General features: G+C 44.9%; 1 protein-coding gene across 1 annotated transcript in view; it reads right to left on the bottom strand.

Annotated features, from left to right (window-relative positions):
* The window catches only part of RYR3 (ryanodine receptor 3), a 1,933,484-nt gene that overhangs the window by 909,541 nt on the left and 1,003,507 nt on the right, over positions 1-20,436 (bottom strand). Inside the window, exons 43-44 of the mRNA XM_078661960.1 lie at positions 4,329-4,464; positions 3,054-3,234 (exon numbers count right to left, since the gene is read on the bottom strand). Coding sequence (XP_078518086.1) covers positions 3,054-3,234; positions 4,329-4,464 — 317 coding nt within the window. The remainder of the gene's footprint in view (positions 1-3,053; positions 3,235-4,328; positions 4,465-20,436) is intronic.

The following is a 20,436-nucleotide window of genomic DNA, read 5'->3' as shown; positions in this document are numbered from 1 at the left end:
AGAGATATTTTTGATCCAGTTTTGCATTGGGGACTCTTGGTTGCGGGGGGGGGATATAATCAGGAGAAATTCTGTTTTGAGGGAATTTTTAGCTATTGTTGAGTCTTTTGGAGTGCTCCATTAATAGTTTTAAAGTCATCTGGAGAGGAGATCTTCAAATACAGTTGAGTATTGTCCATGTACATATTTTACTGAATGTTTGACTCGTTCAAAATAGCAGTTAGTGGTTCACTGAAGCAAATCAGAGAGCTGTCTCTGCAAGAAGAAAGGGCTTTGGTGGGAAGGTAAAGTGGACCAGCCTGTCAGGGGTCACACAAACAGTCCACCGAAATTGAAAGCCTGGTTAGGATTGGTGAATCAGCGACACTTTACATACAAGTGCATCTAGTCTCCCACAGGCACCATTCTGTCGAGGAGCATGCCTAATTTACCAGTTCCCCTATATCTGAGGTGTGAGAGATTTTTATGAATAGCCATCAGACTGAAGGTGCATGCACATGCAGGGCGTTTCGCTGCTGGTAGCATTGCTACTTTAGCATGGAGCCAGCATCTGTCCGGAAGGCCCACGAAGACTAACGCACAAGTTACTTACCTTCGGTAATGATTTATCTGTAAGAAACAGTAGTTAGTGTTAGATTCCTTACCTTAGAATATCCCCAGGCATCAGACTGGATCCGGAAAGTTTGGCTGGAGGGGTTGCCTTGAAGGGGAGGGAGTAGCCCCTTCGGAAGATTTGCAGCACCCACCTGTCCGATGTGATGGTACGTCAGTGGAGGAGGTGATGGCAAACCCTGCCCCCCACTGGCGTCGAATGGGCCTGAAAGTTCGGACTAGGAGGACTTTGAGGCAGATATGAACTGACCTTGCCGTCCCCCGGCACCATCACGGCGGTTACCACGTCCGCGACCGCATTGAGGTTGGTTCTGCAGCCTGTAGCTAGCTGAACATGTGGGGGCGCCCCTTCCTTGGACACGAAAGGGGCAAAAGGCAGAAGTTTGCTGGCGTTGGCCGAGGCCCAAGGACTTGGCCATAGCCCTGGAGTCCTTGAAACGCTCCAGCGCGCTGTTCGCCTTGTCGCTAAAGAGGCGACGGCCATCAAAAGGCATGTCCATAAGGGTGGCTTGGACATCCCCCGAAAAGTTGGCGGACCTCAGCCAGGCGTGGTCCGCCAACAGTAATACTTCCTTAAACTCATATAAAATGTGCAAAAAAGTATATAGTGCTAGGTAGTTTGTTTCGATTTTCCATCGCAAGAGCCATTGGGTCTATTCTTACTCCACTCTCACACTACTTCCTTTATTGCCCAGGCTACGACAGCACAGGAAACAGTGGCTAGTTCCAATGAGTAGGCAGCTTGGTACTAGACAGGGCCTCACCGCATTTACACTTCTGCGTGCTGAAACCAAGGTGAAGATGGTGTGTTCCTACCCTGGAGCTGGATTCGAAGGTCCGATTTTATGGGTCAAAAGTAAGAAGCCTTTGCTCCATTGGCTCTAGACAAGTCTACCAAGGCCTTGACTTTTGTGTTTTTGGTCCGTCTGTTTACATATCTGGTTATGTTTTGTACCCTACAAATGACTGCAGTTTGTGCTCTCACCGTCTAGTTGACCCTTTGACCTGCGGGATTTGGGACACTCTAGAGGGTGGCGTGCTACCTTATTTAAATTCCTTAGGACTGTGGAATCTTTTAAAGTTGTCTTACGGAGATAGCTGTCTTTCCTCAATGCTTTGCACTTTACTCACTTTCACGGATGCTGAAAAGTACATGTAACAATAACGTTGCAGTTTTGTGTAATCGTTATTTGTGCTTACATAATTTTATGAAATGGATAGGGAAACCTTCTGTGATGCAATGGGGCATGGTGTAGTCATTATATGTCACATGCAGTGTTTTAATGGATTTGAAACCTTTATAGAAATGTAATAATGTCGATCTTGTACTGCTAATTTCTAATGTTTTATATCGTGGTATGCTTTTATGGTTTTAACCAAAACAAAGTCATTATTGTTCATAGTCTTACTGCACTGGCCCATCTAAAGTGTGTTAATAAAAAGCAACTTTCGCTCATTCTTGGAGTAATATATGATAGACTCAGGATTGTCCAATAAAACTAGGTCATTAAGGGCTAGATGTATCAACATACCCTTTTGTGATTTCCAAATAGCGATTTTTAAGGAATTGCAAAATGGCATGTATGTAGAAATTCACTATTTTTTAGCGATTTCTTAAAATTCCTTATTTGCGATTAGCAAATTGCTAATCGCAAATAAGGAATAATTTCCCATTCATTTCTATGGGCCAGGAGGCCCATAGGAATGAATGTGAAATTATTCTCAATTTGCGATTCGCAATTTTCTAATCGCAAATTGAGAATAATTTCAAGGGTGCAGGGGTGTCTCAAGGACACCCTGCTGCACCCCTGAAAATGACATGTGTGCGCATATGGCGCACAAACATGCCCTAAGGGCATGTATGAGCGTCACATGGCACCTTTACAAATTGCATAAAGTGCATTTGTAAAAGAATTCGCAAATTACCACCAACTACAAGTTGGTGGTAATTTGCGATTTCTTAGCCAAAATTCGCTAAAATGAAATGTTTCATACATAGCATTTAAGAAATCGCAGTTTGCGATTTCTTAAATGCTTGCGCAATGTTAAGGAATTGCAAAATGTGCGATTCCTTAATATTGCAAACTTTCTGCATGATACATCTCATTTCCCGTTTTTCTTGTCGCAAACGCTGCTATTTTGCGAATCGCAGCGTTTGTGACAAGAAAAAAGCTTGATACATCTACCCCTAAATCTTCTTAATGCTTCTCTGATGTGAAAAATCCCTGGACTACTTTAAAGAATGATAAGAAAAATACCCATGCCGTAATATTTTTAGAACCATCTTTACCAACGTGAATCTCTAATGTAAATGTGTCCTGCTAAGGTACATGTACTATATGGTATGCGTGGGAGGCCCACCATGAGTGGGGGTACGGTGCTCACATGGGGAGACTTCAACCACAAGTCCAGACAGAGCATGCACAGCCAGGAGCACTCACATGTCTCTCTTGAAGCTCTGCGACGGCAGGTCCAGGGCTGGGTTCTCGGAGATGCTGATGGCTTCTTGCATTGCAGACAGCAATCCATTCCCTCCTTCACCACGGAGTGACGGGCCGAAGCACTCGGGGCGGCGGATAAGCAGCTTCACCACGACACTAGCATTCTCTTCCACGCTCTCACCTGCAGATAAGATATGTTAGAGGTGCTTCACAGAAACTCGCATCTTTGCTATATGAAGCTAACCTCCACAAGGTTCTTACAGCCAGATTCATGAAAGCAAAATCGTCTCGCAAAGGGCCAGATTCTGAGAATCTGGCCCTTTGCGAGCGCTATTTTTGCATTTGGGATTCATCATCCAAAATGCAAAAATCGTACTTTTAGAAATCGCTAAATTGCGAATAACAAGGAAAACCTAGAAAAATGCACTTTAGTGCATTTTTCGAAGTTTTTTTTTTTTAGAGAGTTTTATATAGCGCGAACTTGAACCGAACCAAATCAGTTATCAGAGCGGTTTACATAGCACCAGTTACGTTACATGAGGACACACTTTCATTTTTATTTTTTTTAGGCACGGAGAGATTAAGTGATTTGCCCAGAATCACAGGGGGTTTTTGGCGTCGTTACCGAGACTCGAACCAAGTTCCCCAGGTCCGAGGTCGAGCGCCTTAGCCGTTAGGCCAACCCCTCTCCCCTTTTGTATGTTACACACACACATGTCCTTTGGACATGTGTGTGCGCAACACCAGTGTACATTAGCATTTCAGGGGTGCTACAGGGTGTCCTTTGGACACCCTGGCACCCTTGAAATCGCTTCCTTATTTGCGATTCGCGAATTGCTAATCGCAAATAAGGAATGACTCCCCATTCATTCCTATGGGCCTCTAGGCCCATAGGAATGAATGGGAAAGCCATTCCTTATTTGCGATTAGCAATTAGCGAATCGCAAATAAGGAAGCAGTAGAAATCGCAAAAAATATTGCGATTTCTACATGAATCCCGTTTTGCGAGTCTTTAATAGCGATTCCTTAAAAATTGCTATTAAGGACTCGCAAAACATGAGCATGATGAATCTGGGGGTTAGTGCTTGGAGACCCTCATGGATGATTAGACGCACTTTACAAATCCTGTTTAATTTGATGATAAAGTGAACTATTTACACACTGCCTTACAGCACAGATGCATACCCAGAGTCACATGTGCAAGTATCCCAGATGTGCGATCTCACGCAGGCTGAGACCGTGTACTTTCGCCTGCTGCACCTGTGCACTACTCACAATTCACAAAGACGGCAAACCGCAGGAAAGACAGGTAACGCTCCCCTTCGATGGGATTCCAGCCAATGTCAGGATACCCTTTAGCAATCAGCATCGGGCAGCTCTGCAGTCCACAGCCCGCCAGGTAGGTCACCACCTGTCCGAGACAACCAATAGAAAACGCAAGGGTCAACATCTAATCTTGCGAGAAGAAATAAGTTACTTACCTGGAACTGCAGTTATCCAGTATTGGTATCTTTCATAGATTCACATGCTTGAATCATTCCCCGTTGACCCGGTACAAATAACATAGCAGTAAGTAGTGAAAAACCATAGGCCCTTAGATGCAAACATGCCTATTAGTCTCTTTTTGTAAAAAGGACCAAATAGACAAACACAACCAATCAGAGACCATCAGCCTGTAGAACCTTCCCAAGAGAGGCTGAGTTCCTCGGATTTTCCGGCACAGGTGTGGTAAGTGCCGTATTATAGAGGAAGCTTCTCTGGGGAGGAGGGTGGGTGCATGAGAATCTATGAAAGATACCAATACTGGATAACTGCAGTTACAGGTAAGTAACTTATTTCTTATCCAGTATTGGCGTATCTTTCATAGATTCACATGCCTGAATCAGAATATCAACAAGTGCCCCATATGGGTAATGGACATTTATCCATATATATATATATATCACAGCTCCAAACATCCACAAACGATTAGTTTGTATAGAAAGCAGCACACGCAGGGGGTGGTTCCTCAAAAAGATTTTAATGGGGAACCTCACAGCATACGACGCGTTTCGCCAGAGGGCTTCGTCAAGTTATGCAAAGAGCCGAGGCGCTCAACTCATTTTTAAACAAACAATCTTGCATCCACATTGGCCATGAAAAGCATAGAAGGACTAAATTCATGGCAACAAATGGGTCGGCCATCTTTAGATGGTAAACTGAAACATTTGCGCAATTATAAACACATAATGAAAACAATCATTTTTAAATGTATATACACTATTTACATGGAACCCAACATAAATATGCTTGGAATAACATGAAATATCTAGCCCATGGATGGGCACAATAGTACAATAGTCCAATAATCCTTCAATGCACATAAACGCCCTGAATGGGCATACCCAAGAAACACAGATGAGCAGTGATGAAGGTACCATTAATCAAAGTACCAAGCAATATAGAAGGCCAACGTTTACATCTGCTGGCATAGATATAACCCAAATTTAAGCTCACTACAATAAAATAATTGTGAAGCTAACCATGGATATCCATACATCCTACAATAACATGCCGTACGGCAAATTTGTGAATATAATGCCCGCGATGGGCTTTGTATCAACTGCTGCTCCTGTGGAAAGAAAATAAGTGACAAGGGGATGCACCCACAAATACTGAATAAAATTTTACAATACAAATGTCTAAAACCAGAATTACTGACATGGAAAGAGACCTGGTAAGAATACTGTTTATGCCTAAAGAAATGTCCCTGATACAGATAGATCACAGATAGAACGAACAAAATCAACCCAAATGAACTGAAAGTTCTTCATGCATATTAAGGCCATTCGGGTGCTTGCTCTGCAGATCAATAATATATCTGGACTCTAGTCTCCGAAGTTTTTGTAGACGATCACCACCCCTGATACTAGCTGCTACACTATCGAGACAGATATAAGTTAACAGGTCCCTGTTACTCTTATGTTTTTTCTCGAAGTGCCTCGCTACGGGGTATGTAACATCTTTTTTGGCAATTGCACGCATGTGCTCTAGTATCCTTAATTTAACCGCATTGGTGGTACTTCCAATGTAGTTTAAGCCGCAAGGGCAGGTGAGACAATAAATTACATATGCAGTAGAGCACGTAAGGAACTTCGTTATCTTTTTGGGTGTAGAAAGACCTGGAACTTTATAAGCAAGCGTCCGCTTGCTATATTTACAGGCCTTACACCGGCCACATGGATAGAAGCCATTCAGAACAGGAAGTTTCGATTTCTTCTCAGGAGCAATATAATGACTTGAGACCAGCTGGTCTCTGAGAGATCTGGCCTTCCTGAACGTTACAAGAGGATTGCTGGGCAACTCAGCTTTGATGGTATTATCTGACATGAGAATATTCCAGTTCTTTTTAAGTATCTTTTTAATTTGCCCAGCATTCCTGGAAAAAGTGGTGATGAGACGGAATGCCCCATTTTTAGTTTTGACAGTTTTTTTCGGTTCCAACAATGATTTCCTCTGCATCTTGTTGGCTCGGTCAAAAGCACTGGTTAACACTTTTTCACTGTAACCCCTTATCCTGAATCTTTGAAGACTAGCAGCCGCTGCCTTCTTGAAATCATCAGGATTAGAATTATTACGCCTAAGCCTCAAAAGTTCCCCATATGGTATACTTTCGACCAATTGGCGTGGATGGCTGCTGGTGGCAAAAAGGGTGGAATTGCCTGCCGTCTCTTTTCTGAATAATTTGGTTTGCACCATTCCCTTGTCATCTATGTATACTGTCAGATCTAAGTAATTGACTGAGCTCCTACTGATATGCCCTGTGAATTTTAAGTTCATATCATTATTGTTTAACACGTCTATGAACACATTAGCAGATTTTACAGGACTATCAAGAATAATGAATAAGTCGTCAATATAACGATGCCATCCTATGATTCTATTCTTCCACTCCGGATTGGTTATTTTCCAGGTGGCCTGTTCTTCCCATCTACCTACAAACAGGTTGGAAAAGCTGGGAGCCGAGCAAGCTCCCATGGCGACTCCTGAGATCTGCCTATAGAGCTGGTTGCTAAAAAGAAAGATGTTATTTTTCAGGCTGAAACTCATAAAATCAAGCAACATCTTATTGTGTTCATAATAACGGATAGGACGTTTATCTAGAAAGCTCGCCATAGATCTTAAACCATCCTCATGTGATATACATGTGTATAAACTGGCGATGTCCAGTACCATCATGCAGTAAGTCTCTTTCCAAACAATAGTATTGATGAGAGTCAAAAAATGTTTAGTATCTCTAAGATACGAAGGCAATGACATGACCAAGGGGGAGAGGAACGTGTCCACAAAAATAGAAAGGTTTTCAGTGAGACTGCCGTTGGAGGCGACTATGGGCCTTCCCGGTGGATTACATATGTCTTTGTGTACCTTGGGAAGGTAGTAAAAGGTGGGGATAACAGGGCTAAGGCAACGCAGAAACAAATATTCATCTGTGCTGAGCATGTTGTTGTTGTACCATTTTGTTGTCATGTCGTGGTACTCACCCACACTTCTGTTGTAGTCAATCTCACCCACCTTGGTGTAGGTTTCAATATCACCAAGAAGACGTTTAGCCTTATTCTCATATTGTTCAGCAGTCAAAAGCACAATATTACCCCCCTTGTCTGAGGGTTTACAGACCAAGCCTGAGTCTGAGCACAAATTATTTAGAGCAATCTTCTGTTTATTAGTGAAATTGTCATTGGACAAAGTGTGTTGTTTCACCTTGCGTAGTCTGGTGAGGAATAAATAGAATAGAATCATAGGATGGCATCGTTATATTGACGACTTATTCATTATTCTTGATAGTCCTGTAGAATCTGCTAATGTGTTCATAGACGTGTTAAACAATAATGATATGAACTTAAAATTCACAGGGCATATCAGTAGGAGCTCAGTCAATTACTTAGATCTGACAGTATACATAGATGACAAGGGAATGGTGCAAACCAAATTATTCAGAAAAGAGACGGCAGGCAATTCCACCCTTTTTGCCACCAGCAGCCATCCACGCCAATTGGTCGAAAGTATACCATATGGGGAACTTTTGAGGCTTAGGCGTAATAATTCTAATCCTGATGATTTCAAGAAGGCAGCGGCTGCTAGTCTTCAAAGATTCAGGATAAGGGGTTACAGTGAAAAAGTGTTAACCAGTGCTTTTGACCGAGCCAACAAGATGCAGAGGAAATCATTGTTGGAACCGAAAAAAACTGTCAAAACTAAAAATGGGGCATTCCGTCTCATCACCACTTTTTCCAGGAATGCTGGGCAAATTAAAAAGATACTTAAAAAGAACTGGAATATTCTCATGTCAGATAATACCATCAAAGCTGAGTTGCCCAGCAATCCTCTTGTAACGTTCAGGAAGGCCAGATCTCTCAGAGACCAGCTGAGAAGAAATCGAAACTTCCTGTTCTGAATGGCTTCTATCCATGTGGCTGGTGTAAGGCCTGTAAATATAGCAAGCGGACGCTTGCTTATAAAGTTCCAGGTCTTTCTACACCCAAAAAGATAACGAAGTTCCTTACGTGCTCTACTGCATATGTAATTTATTGTCTCACCTGCCCTTGCGGCTTAAACTACATTGGAAGTACCACCAATGCGGTTAAATTAAGGATACTAGAGCACATGCGTGCAATTGCCAAAAAAGATGTTACATACCCCGTAGCGAGGCACTTCGAGAAAAAACATAAGAGTAACAGGGACCTGTTAACTTATATCTGTCTCGATAGTGTAGCAGCTAGTATCAGGGGTGGTGATCGTCTACAAAAACTTCGGAGACTAGAGTCCAGATATATTATTGATCTGCAGAGCAAGCACCCGAATGGCCTTAATATGCATGAAGAACTTTCAGTTCATTTGGGTTGATTTTGTTCGTTCTATCTGTGATCTATCTGTATCAGGGACATTTCTTTAGGCATAAACAGTATTCTTACCAGGTCTCTTTCCATGCCAGTAATTCTGGTTTTAGACATTTGTATTGTAAAATTTTATTCAGTATTTGTGGGTGCATCCCCTTGTCACTTATTTTCTTTCCACAGGAGCAGCAGTTGCTACAAAGCCCATCGCGGGCATTATATTCACAAATTTGCCGTACGGCATGTTATTGTAGGATGTATGGATATCCATGGTTAGCTTCACAATTATTTTATTGTAGTGAGCTTAAGGAATTAGTTACTTACCTGTACACTATAGTTCTCCAGTATTATCTTTCATAGATTCACATGCTTGTATCTTCCCCGTCGTCATGGTGGGAGTCTCACGGTAACAGAATGACCAAGCAGTATCATAGAGAAGAAAAACTGCATAGAAAATCCCCATAGGGGCTGTATTATTTGGTAACCAGACCACATCCTTGTTTGGACCAAAAGCCAGCCAATCAGCATTGCTGCCCTGCCCTCACACTCCCCAGCAGAAGCTTCCTGCCTCAGATTTCCGTCCCCGAGTGAGAGACATGGATAAATACCGAGAAACAGGATCTGCCTGAGAAACGGGGAGGCGGGCGGGCGCATGTGAATCTATGAAAGATAATACTGGAGAACTATAGTGTACAGGTAAGTAACTAATTCCTTCTCCAGTATTACATCTTTCATAGATTCACATGCTTGTATCAGAGTAGTAAGCAGTGCTCACCAAATTAGTAGCGTTTCCAGGACAGAACTAAAAAAGGAAGCTCTGCCGTAAGACAAAGGTATAACAATACACATCATAATATACGAAATACGATAAATGCATGTTGACACATATCAAAGTATTGCATAAACAACAAAACATGCCATTATGTCATACCTTACTGAAAAAGACGTTTCAGAACAGCTTGTCCCACTGCCGTGTCCTCTTTCCACGCAGTGTCCAGACAGTAGTGTCTCGTAAAAGAGTGCACGCTCTTCCACGTCGCTGCTCTGCAGATGTCAGGCAGCGCCACTCCTGCAAACAAGGCCATCGAAGTTGCCATCTTCCTTGTGGAATGTGCATGTACCTTAGAATCTAGCGGCTTCCCCGCTTTTTCATGACATTTCAGGATAGCTGCGGAGATCCATCTGGCAATACTCAGTCTTGACAAAGGAAGACCCTTCCTTTGCCCTTCAAAAGCAATGAACAATTGCTTGGACTTGCGGAACGTTTTTGTCCTTTCAATGTAGAACTTTAGGCATCTGGAAATGTCTAAAGAATGTAAGGCTCTTTCTGCCTCCGATGAAGGATTGCTGAAAAAAGTAGGTAAAATAATGGGTTCATTGAGGTGAAAAGATGTTGCCACCTTGGGAATAAAGGTAGGATTTGTCCTTAGGATAACCCTGTCTTGACGAAATTGTAAGAAGGGTTCCTCCACTGAAAAGGCCTGGATTTCACTAACCCTCCTTGCTGATGTTAAGGCGAGAAGGAGGGCCGTTTTCCATGACAGGAACTGCAAATCTGACTTGTGAATAGGCTCGAAAGGAGGCCTCATAAGCTGTGATAGTACTGTGTTGAGGTGCCACGGCACAGGAGGGCGTTGGATGGGTGGATAAACCCTAAAAAGTCCCTTGATAAACTCCTTTATTATCCTGGAGGACCAGAGAGATGGTTCATTTGGCTTCCGCCTGAAGCGCGATATTGCTGCCAAGTGTACCTTGACCGAGGCATGCGACAGACCTGCCTTAGATAGTGACAGCAGGTAAGGGAGGATACCTTCAGGTGGTACTTCAAACGGATGCAAGTTTTGTCTGCTGCACCAATGGCAGAAACGTGTCCATTTCGCTGCATATGTTTTGTTTGTTGATACAGCTCTAGCCTGTGAGAGAACATGTCTGCATTCTTGTGAAATGTCTAGATTTTGAAACTCCCGCTCGTGAGGTTCCATGCTGACAATTTTAGAGATTGTAGATTCGGATGCAGAATTTGCCCTTCTTGCATGGAGATGAGGTCTTGAAATGTCGGGAGCTGGATTTTCTCGCCCCTCGACAAAAGAAGTAGGTCTGGAAACCACGCCTGTCTCGGCCAGGCTGGAGCTATCAGTATGATCCGGCACGGTTCCAATCTCATTTTGCGCAGTACTCGCGGTATCAACGGGAAGGGAGGGAACGCGTATGCAAACCTTCCTGTCCAATCCATGAGGAATGCATTTCCCTTGGAGCCCTGTTGATGGTATCTGGACGCGAATTGAACGCACTTTGAGTTGTTTTGCGTTGCGAACAAATCTAATGTGGGAGTGCCCCACCTTTGAAACAAGAGGCGAACCTGAGTGTGGTGTAGTTCCCACTCGTGCATCGCCTTGGTAGTACGGCTCAGGGCGTCCGCCCGTGTGTTGAGGACTCCCTGAATATGCTGAACCTGAATTGAAATTCCATTGGTTATGAGCCATTTCCAGATTCTTTGCGCCAATGTCGACAGTTGTTTGGATCTCGTACCGCCCTGCTTTAGTAGGTAAAACATGGTAGTGGTGCTGTCCGTTTGGATCAGTACTGACGATTGGCGTATTCTGGGGAGAAATGCTTGAAGACCTAGGAACACCGCTTTGAGCTCCAACATGTTTATGTGAAGCTGAGCTTCCCAGTCTGACCAAAGGCCCTGAATTTCCAGCTCCTGAAGATGCGCACCCCATCCTTTCAGCGAAGCGTCCGTTGTCATCATGAAGTCGTGATCTAGAGGAATGAAGCTCAAGCCTTGATCCAAGTTCTTTCGAATCTTCCACCATGACATTGCCACCTTCATATGGCTCGTGATGGTAATGCGATCCTCGAAGGTACCTTTGGCCTGGGCCCACTGCTCGTCCAGTTGTTCCTGCAAAGGCCTCATTCGAAGCCGACAGTTTGGCACCAGAGGGATGCAGGATGACATCATCCCCAACATGGATTTGTATATCCTCACGGAAGTGGACCTTTTTGCTTGAAGAGCTGCCGTTAGCCTCATGATCTTTCCCATTCGTTCTTCGGAAGGGTAGGCTTTCCCTGCACTGGTGCATATCCATGCCCCCAGGAACTGGATGCCCTTGGCCGGAGTCAGCGAGGATTTCTCTAAGTTGGTCTTCAGGCCCAATCGCTGAAACAGCCGGATGCAGCTCTGAAGAGATGTTTCTGCCTCCCTGAAGGATGGACCTGTCACCAGCCAGTCGTCCAGATATGGGTAAATGTAATGCCCTTGCAGTCTTAAATGGGCTGCCACCGGGGCCATGCATTTGGTGAATACCCTCGGGGCTGACTTGAGTCCGAATGGCAGGACCTTGAACTGGAAGTGGCGACTCTCCACAACAAATCTGAGATACTTCCTGTGCTTCCGAAGAATTGGAATATGGAAGTACGCATCCATGAGATCTAAGGAGGCCATGAAGTCGTTTTGTTTTATCAGTAGAAGAATTTCTTGTAACGATAACATTCTGAAGGGTATCTTTTTTATGTATCGATTTAGATCCCTTAAGTCCAATACCTGCCTCCATTTCCGGGTTTGTTTCTTTTTGATGAGGAAGAAATGCGAGTAAAAGCCTTTCCCTCTGAGATGTTGCGGCACTTCCTCTATGGCTCCCTTTTGCAGAAGCGAGAGAACTTCCTTCTGCATTTCCTGGCGATGTTTGCTGAGCCTGAGTACTGGGGGTTGATCCGGAGGTATCTCCACAAATTCCAGAATGTGGCCCCTGCTTATGACATCTAAAACCCATTTGTCCGATGTAATGGACATCCAGTTGTTGTAAAATTGAGACAGATAGTGGTCTTTGTCGTGGATCCGTTGTGTGGGGAGCGCCGGCCTGAAATCATTGACGTCTATTAGACTGCTGAGGTTTCCCCCTGGCGTTAGATTTGCCTCTGGACTGTTGTTGGTAAGAGGAGTTGGAGGACCTGAATTGGTTGTTAGTGTTATACTGTCGATATCCCTGCTGATTGTACGGCTGATATCGGTTGGATTGAAAAGAGGATCTTTGATTAAATTGACCTCTTGAACCTCTCCTCCGAAAGGACTGAAACCTTCCTTGCTGAAGTGATCCCAGCGCTCGAGCTGTATCCGTGTCCGATTTTATGCCTTGCAACGCCTCATCGATATGCTTTCCAAATAAGTTTTCACCGTCAAAAGGCATATCAACGATTTTCGCCTGTACCTCTGGACGAAAAGACGTCGCCTTGAGCCAGCCCTGTCTGCGAAGCGAAACCGCTCCCGCCATCTGCCTGAAGGCCATGGACGAAATATCCATGGCGATGTCGATAGATTCGGCAGCAGATTTAGAGCCTTCCTTAAGAATGGCTGCCGCTTCCTCCTTTTTGTCCTCTGGAAGAGCAGAAAGTATGGGTGCAATATCAGACCACATTTGCCTGTTGTATCGTCCAAGCAGTGCCATAGCATTTGCCGCTTTAATGGTAGAGGCAGCCATGACTGCAAACCTCTTACCTGCTCCATCCATTCTCCTTCCCTCCTTGTCAGGTGGCACTAGGGAAGTAGCCACCGGGTTCTTAGAATTTCTTTGTGCCGCCTGCGTCACAACTGATTCAGGCCTGGGGTGCCCAATGAGGCAGGCTTTTGTGGACTCTGGGGCTCTGTATTTCTTGTCAATGCGGGGAACTGAGACCGCAATAGACGCAGGTGTTTTCAAGATCTTCAGACCCTCCTCCCAGATGTGAGGGATAATTGGAATAGAGCGAAGCGACCTCTTGTTTTCATCTTTGAAGTCATACAAGAAACAATCCGTTTGTTGTACCTCAACATCCAGATTGAATCTTTTGGCCGCCCTTTCCATGAGATCATGAAAACCTCCGATATCTTGAGGAGGGGAGGTAGATTTGAGTGGTTCAGGCGATGCAGTCGATGGTAAAATGTATTCGTCCCATTCCTGTCCTGAAGCATCCTGAACGAGTTCTCCTTCTTCAGGCTGCTCATCCTCGTCGGATTCCGTAAGGTCGTCCCTTATAGTAACAACCTGCGGCGATCTCACCCCCTGTTCTTGTTGAGCAGGTGCTGCAGGTGTCTGAGAGAAAGGCGTCTGCCTAGCTGGTTGCGAGGAATTCGCCTCTGGGAAGCGACGGTAGTAGTCATTCAACATCAACCTAAGATCAGAGACAAGGTTGAGGGGTATAGACATCGTCTCCTGATGATCTTCCTCCCTCGAGTCCTCATGCTGCTCCTCCTCTTCTTCATCATAATCACCAGATTCCTGAAATGACTCATATCTGGAAGATTGTGGTCTGTCCTTGAAGGAATAAACCTCCTCTTCATCCGTGTCTTGGCTCTTTATCTGCAGCTGAGAAGGACTGTAGGCGGCACCTGAGGACTCCTCGCCATCTGAGTCCTGCTCTAGCAATGAGGACGGCGGCAAAGGTGAAATCTTTGTCCACGAGGTGAACTCTGCAGCTTCACTGATGGTAGATGAACCCCTTGTAGACTGAAAAGACCGGATCGAGATCATGGTCTTCGACTGCGGTGATTTGAATGCTTTTGCGGAAGAAAGCACGATTTTCGTCGACGGAACCGTCGTCGACGGGCCTTTCGTCGACGGAACCATCGTCGGTGGGACTTTCGTCGACGGAACCATCGTCGACGAGACCTTCGTCGACGGGACCATCGTCGACGGGACCTTCGTCGACGGGACCTTCGTCGACGGGACCTTCGTCGACGGGACCTTCGTCGACGGGACCTTCGTCGACGGGACCTTCGTCGACGGGGCCCCCGTAGACATCTTCGACGTCGAACCTGTCGTCGACGGAGTCGTCGTGGTCGTCGTCGACGGCCTGTTCGTCGACATTGAGATTTTACTCGTCGATGTTGTAATCGTAGACGTCGCAGTCGTCGACGTAGCTTTAGACCTTATCGTCGACGAAGCCACAGTCGTCGACGAAGTCGTCGTTGACGGAGCCGAAGTCTTCACCACAGATCTTGGAGCAGAAGCCAGCGAGCTGGTAGAGGGTGCAGACCCAGGTTCCTTAAGACTGGACTGTCTCACCACAGGAGTAATAGGAAGAGATGCGGTTGATTTCTCCTTAGTTTTACTCTTTTTAGACTCCACTCTCTCCACAGAAACAGAAGCCTTTCTTTTCTTGGGAGTTGAATGAGAAGATCCCTCCTCAGAATCTGAGCCTGATGTGGCCTTCTTCTTCTGAAGCCATAACAGTAGTCTAGCCTCTCTGTCTCTTTTAGTTTTGTCAGAAAATTTTCTACAAAACTTACAGTCTTTCACCAGGTGTTTAGGGTGGAGACAGTAAAGGCAGTCCTCATGTGGGTCCTCAGAGAACAGTCTGGCCTTCCCACAGGACCTGCATGGCCTGAACAGCCTCTTTTTAGAGCCGTCAGCCATTATAAGAGAAATAAGTACACACAGTACCTTAATGTAGAAGACAAGAAACAAGATTCCAAAAGGTCAAAAGTTCACTCAGGAACAGAAGAAAACTGAGCAGAGCTCAGGGAGACTCCTTATCACACGAAGGCGGTTGGAAATCTGAGGCAGGAAGCTTCTGCTGGGGAGTGTGAGGGCAGGGCAGCAATGCTGATTGGCTGGCTTTTGGTCCAAACAAGGATGTGGTCTGGTTACCAAATAATACAGCCCCTATGGGGATTTTCTATGCAGTTTTTCTTCTCTATGATACTGCTTGGTCATTCTGTTACCGTGAGACTCCCACCATGACGACGGGGAAGATACAAGCATGTGAATCTATGAAAGATGTAATACTGGAGAAATTTGGGTTATATCTATGCCAGCAGATGTAAACGTTGGCCTTCTATATTGCTTGGTACTTTGATTAATGGTACCTTCATCACTGCTCATCTGTGTTTCTTGGGTATGCCCATTCAGGGCGTTTATGTGCATTGAAGGATTATTGGACTATTGTACTATTGTGCCCATCCATGGGCTAGATATTTCATGTTATTCCAAGCATATTTATGTTGGGTTCCATGTAAATAGTGTATATACATTTAAAAACGATTGTTTTCATTATGTGTTTATAATTGCGCAAATGTTTCAGTTTACCATCTAAAGATGGCCGACCCATTTGTTGCCATGAATTTAGTCCTTCTAGGCTTTTCATGACCAATGTGGATGCAAGATTGTTTGTTTAAAAATGAGTTGAGCGCCTCGGCTCTTTGCATAACTTGACGAAGCCCTCTGGCGAAACGTGTTGTATGCTGTGAGGTTCCCCATTAAAATCTTTTTGAGGAACCACCCCCTGCGTGTGCTGCTTTCTATACAAACTAATCGTTTGTGGATGTTTGGAGCTGTGATTCACATAACGGGTACACCCCCGTTTTTGGCGTGCACCCGCTCACGCGTGCAGCTAGCTGGTGTTTGGAGCTAGATATATATATATATACGCACGCATATTAGCTGATAAGCACTATAGTGGACGGTGGGTAGTGCTAATGCATTACTTAGTACCATGTGAAATGTGAAAAAAATGATACTTTATATCGTAGCAAACATAGAGGTCGTCCTAACAGCGTAAGCAACCATATTCACCAGTGTTTGTAAACATAAGGATACATGTCTATATATATACAGATAGATATAAATATGCATAAACATAGAAAAACTTCCATAATACGTCTATGAAAATTCTATTACCTTAGTGAAAAAGGTTTCGTAGTACTGCCTGTCCGACAGCTGCGTCAGCTCTGTGCGATGACTCAAGGCAGTAATGCTGAGAGAACGTGTGGGTTCTCTTCCACGTTTCTGCTCTGCAGATCTTGTCAAGTGGTACTCCAGCAAACAGAGCAACAGAAGTGGAGACTGCTTTAGTGGAGTGCGCTCGTACAGTTCGTGATAGAGGCTTGCCAGCCTTGTCATGGCAAAACTGTATCGCATTCGCTACCCATCTAGCTATGGTAGCTTTGGTGACTGCAGTTCCCAGGCAGTTTTGACAGTAAGCCACAAACAACTGATTTGATTTGCGGATCTCTTTTGTGTGCTGCAAATAAAAGTTGAGACATCTTTTAATGTCTACGGTGTGCAAAGTTCTTTCAGTCGGTGTGGACGCGTGAGGGAAAAAAGTTCTGAGGATAACCGGTTCATTCAAATGGAACTGAGAGGGTACTTTGGGAATGAACTTAGGGTTTGTTCTTAAAATGACTTTATCATTAGAAAACCATAGGAAAGGATGAGATATAGTGACACTTGTATTTCACTAACCCTTCTTACGGAGGTGAGAGCCACGAGAAGGGCGACCTTCCATGTTAAGAATTTCAGTTCTGCTTTGTGTATAGGCTCAAAAGGTTGCCTCATCAACTGAGAAAATACTACATTTAGTTGCCACTCTGGAGGTGGAGCCTTGATTGGTGGAAACCTCCTAAAGAGGCCTTTCATGAACTCTACCACAAGTCTTGACGACCATAGTGAGGGGCAGTTGGGCACTCGCCAGTATCTTGTTATGGCAGCCAAGGGAACTTTAACCGAAGAGTGTGTGAGACTAGATTTCGCTAAAAAGAGTAAATAAGGTTACATTTCTTCAGCAGCAGAGTGAAAAAGATCTAAGGCTCCCGCGTCTGCACCATATACAAAAAAGCTTCCATTTAAGTTTGTATGTTCTATTGGTGCGGTCAGCTCTTGACTTGGCTACAATGTCTTTACAGTCCTGGTCAATATTTAGGTCCTTAAATTCAAAGAATTCAGGAGCCAAACATGTAATTGCAGTGTGGCTGGTTCTGGGTGACACACTTGGCCATTGTCCCTGGATAATAGTGTTGGTGTTGGGAGGAGGCGAATGGTCATCTGTTCTGACAACAGGAGGAGTTCTGAGTACCAGTGTTGCCTGGGCCATCTGGGGGCTATGAGCAGAATGCGACAACGTTCCCACTTGATCTTCATGAGGACCCTGGGAATCAGGGGTATGGGAGGAAAAAAATACGCATAGATCCCTGACCAACGCATCAAAAGCGCATTCCCCCGAGATCCTGGGAGAGGGACTCTGCTTGTGAAGAATCGGCATTTGGAGTTGATCTGAGTCGCAAAGAGATCCAGCTCTGGTTTCCCCCAAGTCGCAAACATTCTGTCTAGTTGTGATTGCTCCAGCTCTCACTCGTGACAACCTTCATTTGCTCTGCTCTGGGACATGTTCCGCTGTTAAAGAGATTTTGTGGAGCGTTAGCCAGTCCCAATGTTGTTGGGCATCTTGCGATAGAGATAGGGACTTTGTTCCTCCCTGCTTGTTTATATAGAACATGCTCGTGGTGTTGTCCGTGTGGACTAGAACCGAGGATCCCTGAATTCGTGGGAGGAACACTTTGAGTGAGAGAGAGATGGCTTTCAACTCCAGTCTGTTTATATGCATTTTGCGTTGAGCTGAGGACCATTTTCCTTGAACTTGTAGGTCCTCTTAGTGTCCTCCCCAACCTTCCATAGAAACAGCTGTTGTGACAACGTAATCTGGAGTAACTGGGAGAAAAGAAAGTCTTTTGGATAGGTTGGATTGCCGTGCCCACCAGAGGAAAGCTTCTTTCCCAGTAGAGATTTGAACACCCTCACAGAAACACACTTTTTTCTGGACAGTCTTAGCGCTAGTGTCTGTAACCGTTGATGTCTTACCTGGGAAAGGAAGGCCTTGTTCTGAATGGTGTTCAGAATTGCTCCCAGGAAACACATTCTCTGGCTTGGAATGAGTGAGGATTTTTGGTAGTTTAATGATAGGCCTAATCGCTAAAACAGGGAAATACAATCTTCAGTTGCTGCTTCCACAAAATGAGATGATGGCGCTTTCAGAAGCCGGTCGTCCAGGTATGGAAATACCTGATAATCGCTGTTTCTTAATGCAGCCACTACTAGGGCCATGAATTTTGTGAAAGTTCATGGAGCCGATTTGAGACCAAAAGGAAGGACTCAAAATTGATAGTGGGTACCAGCCACTGTGAACCTTGGGAACTTTCTGTGTTTCGGGTGAATAAGGATATGAAAGTAGGCATCTTCGTGGTCCAATTACGCCATGAAGTCGCCACTGTTGAGCCAACGCAAGATATCTACCAGAGTGACCTTCCTGAAAGTTTGGGTCTTCAAGAATTTGTCTAACTTTCTGAGGTCCAGGATAGGCCTCCACTCTCCTGACTTTTTGCAGATAAGGAAAAAGCATGAGTAGAAGCCTTTTCTCTTCTGCGAAAAGGGGATTTTTCTATTGCTCTCTTTTGATGTATGATCTTCGCTTCCCTCTTGAGCATATGTAGACGAGGAGTGGTGCAATCCCCTGGGGGGGGAGAAGGGGGGGGGGGTATTGGGTGGTTTCTGAATGAACTCCAAAGTGTGGCCATGAGAAACGAGATCTAGGACTCTCTTGTCTGAGGTGATCTTTCGCCACTGGTGTAAATGCATGGAGAGTTCCACAGCTTTTAAGGGGAGAGGTGCACTCACTGGTACCCGACTGAACTCATTGCTTGCGGCCGGAATCACGGCCTTGTGATATTGACCTCCTTCTAGATCCCTGCCGAGAGAAACCAGCTGTGGTTGGTTGACGGTTATATTGTTGATATCCTTGTCTTGGTTGGTAAGACTGATATGACTGGGAATGCTGGTAATTACTTTTGTAGGTTGAGAAACCCCGGCCTCGAGCTCCCCGAAATGGAACCTTGCGGTACTGAAGAGTACCTAGAGCTCTAGCTGTGTCAGTATCTTTTTTGATCACAGTCAAAGATTCATCAATGTGGCTGCCAAAGAGTCTATCACCATCGTAAGACATATCCAAAATTTTGTATTGCACCTCCGGGCGGAAACTTGTTGCTTTCAGCCACCCTTGACGCTGCAAAACGGCAGCATTCGCTAACTGTCTAAAATTAGTAGTGGCAATGTCCATAGCGATATCAGTCAGCTCCGACGCTGCTCTTTCACCTTCAGTGATGAGTTTAATGAACTCATCCTTATTTTCTTCAGGGAGGAAGGATTTCATCTCCCTTACATCAGACCATAGCTGATGAGTGTATCTGCTCAGGGTTGCTAGAGTGTTTGCTGCCCTTACAGAAATCGCTGCCATTGACGAGAATTTCTTTCCGATGGTGTCAAGTCATCTACCGTCCTTATCAGGTGGTGAGGTAATAGGAGCGGACGGATTCTTTGAGCGCTGCCTGAGAGATTACAGAATCCGCCTTAGGGTGACCTGTTAGACAAAGAGGAGGCTCAGGGGTTCTATATTTTTTATCCAGTCTCGGAAGTACAGGGATTAGAGAGGCGGGTGTTTTCATCACTTTCACCCCTTCCTGCCAAATGTAATCGATGATAGGTATTGACCTCACACTTTTTCTGGATTGTTCCTTAAAGTCATACAGGAATCAGTCTTCCTGATGCACAACAGCTGGTAGGTGGAACCTAACAGCAGCCCTGTCCACACCTCCAATTTTCTTCAGGATGTGAATCTGAAGGGTGATGAGGTGATGGTGGTGAAGGCATTGGCACTACGTAATCATCCCATTTGACCATGGGTGTCGCAGGGTCTGGAATCTC

Source organism: Lissotriton helveticus, chromosome 9 (genome assembly GCF_964261635.1).
Source record: "Lissotriton helveticus chromosome 9, aLisHel1.1, whole genome shotgun sequence".
In the NCBI taxonomy this organism is placed as follows: domain Eukaryota; kingdom Metazoa; phylum Chordata; class Amphibia; order Caudata; family Salamandridae; genus Lissotriton; species Lissotriton helveticus.
This window is presented reverse-complemented; position numbering and strand designations above follow the sequence as displayed.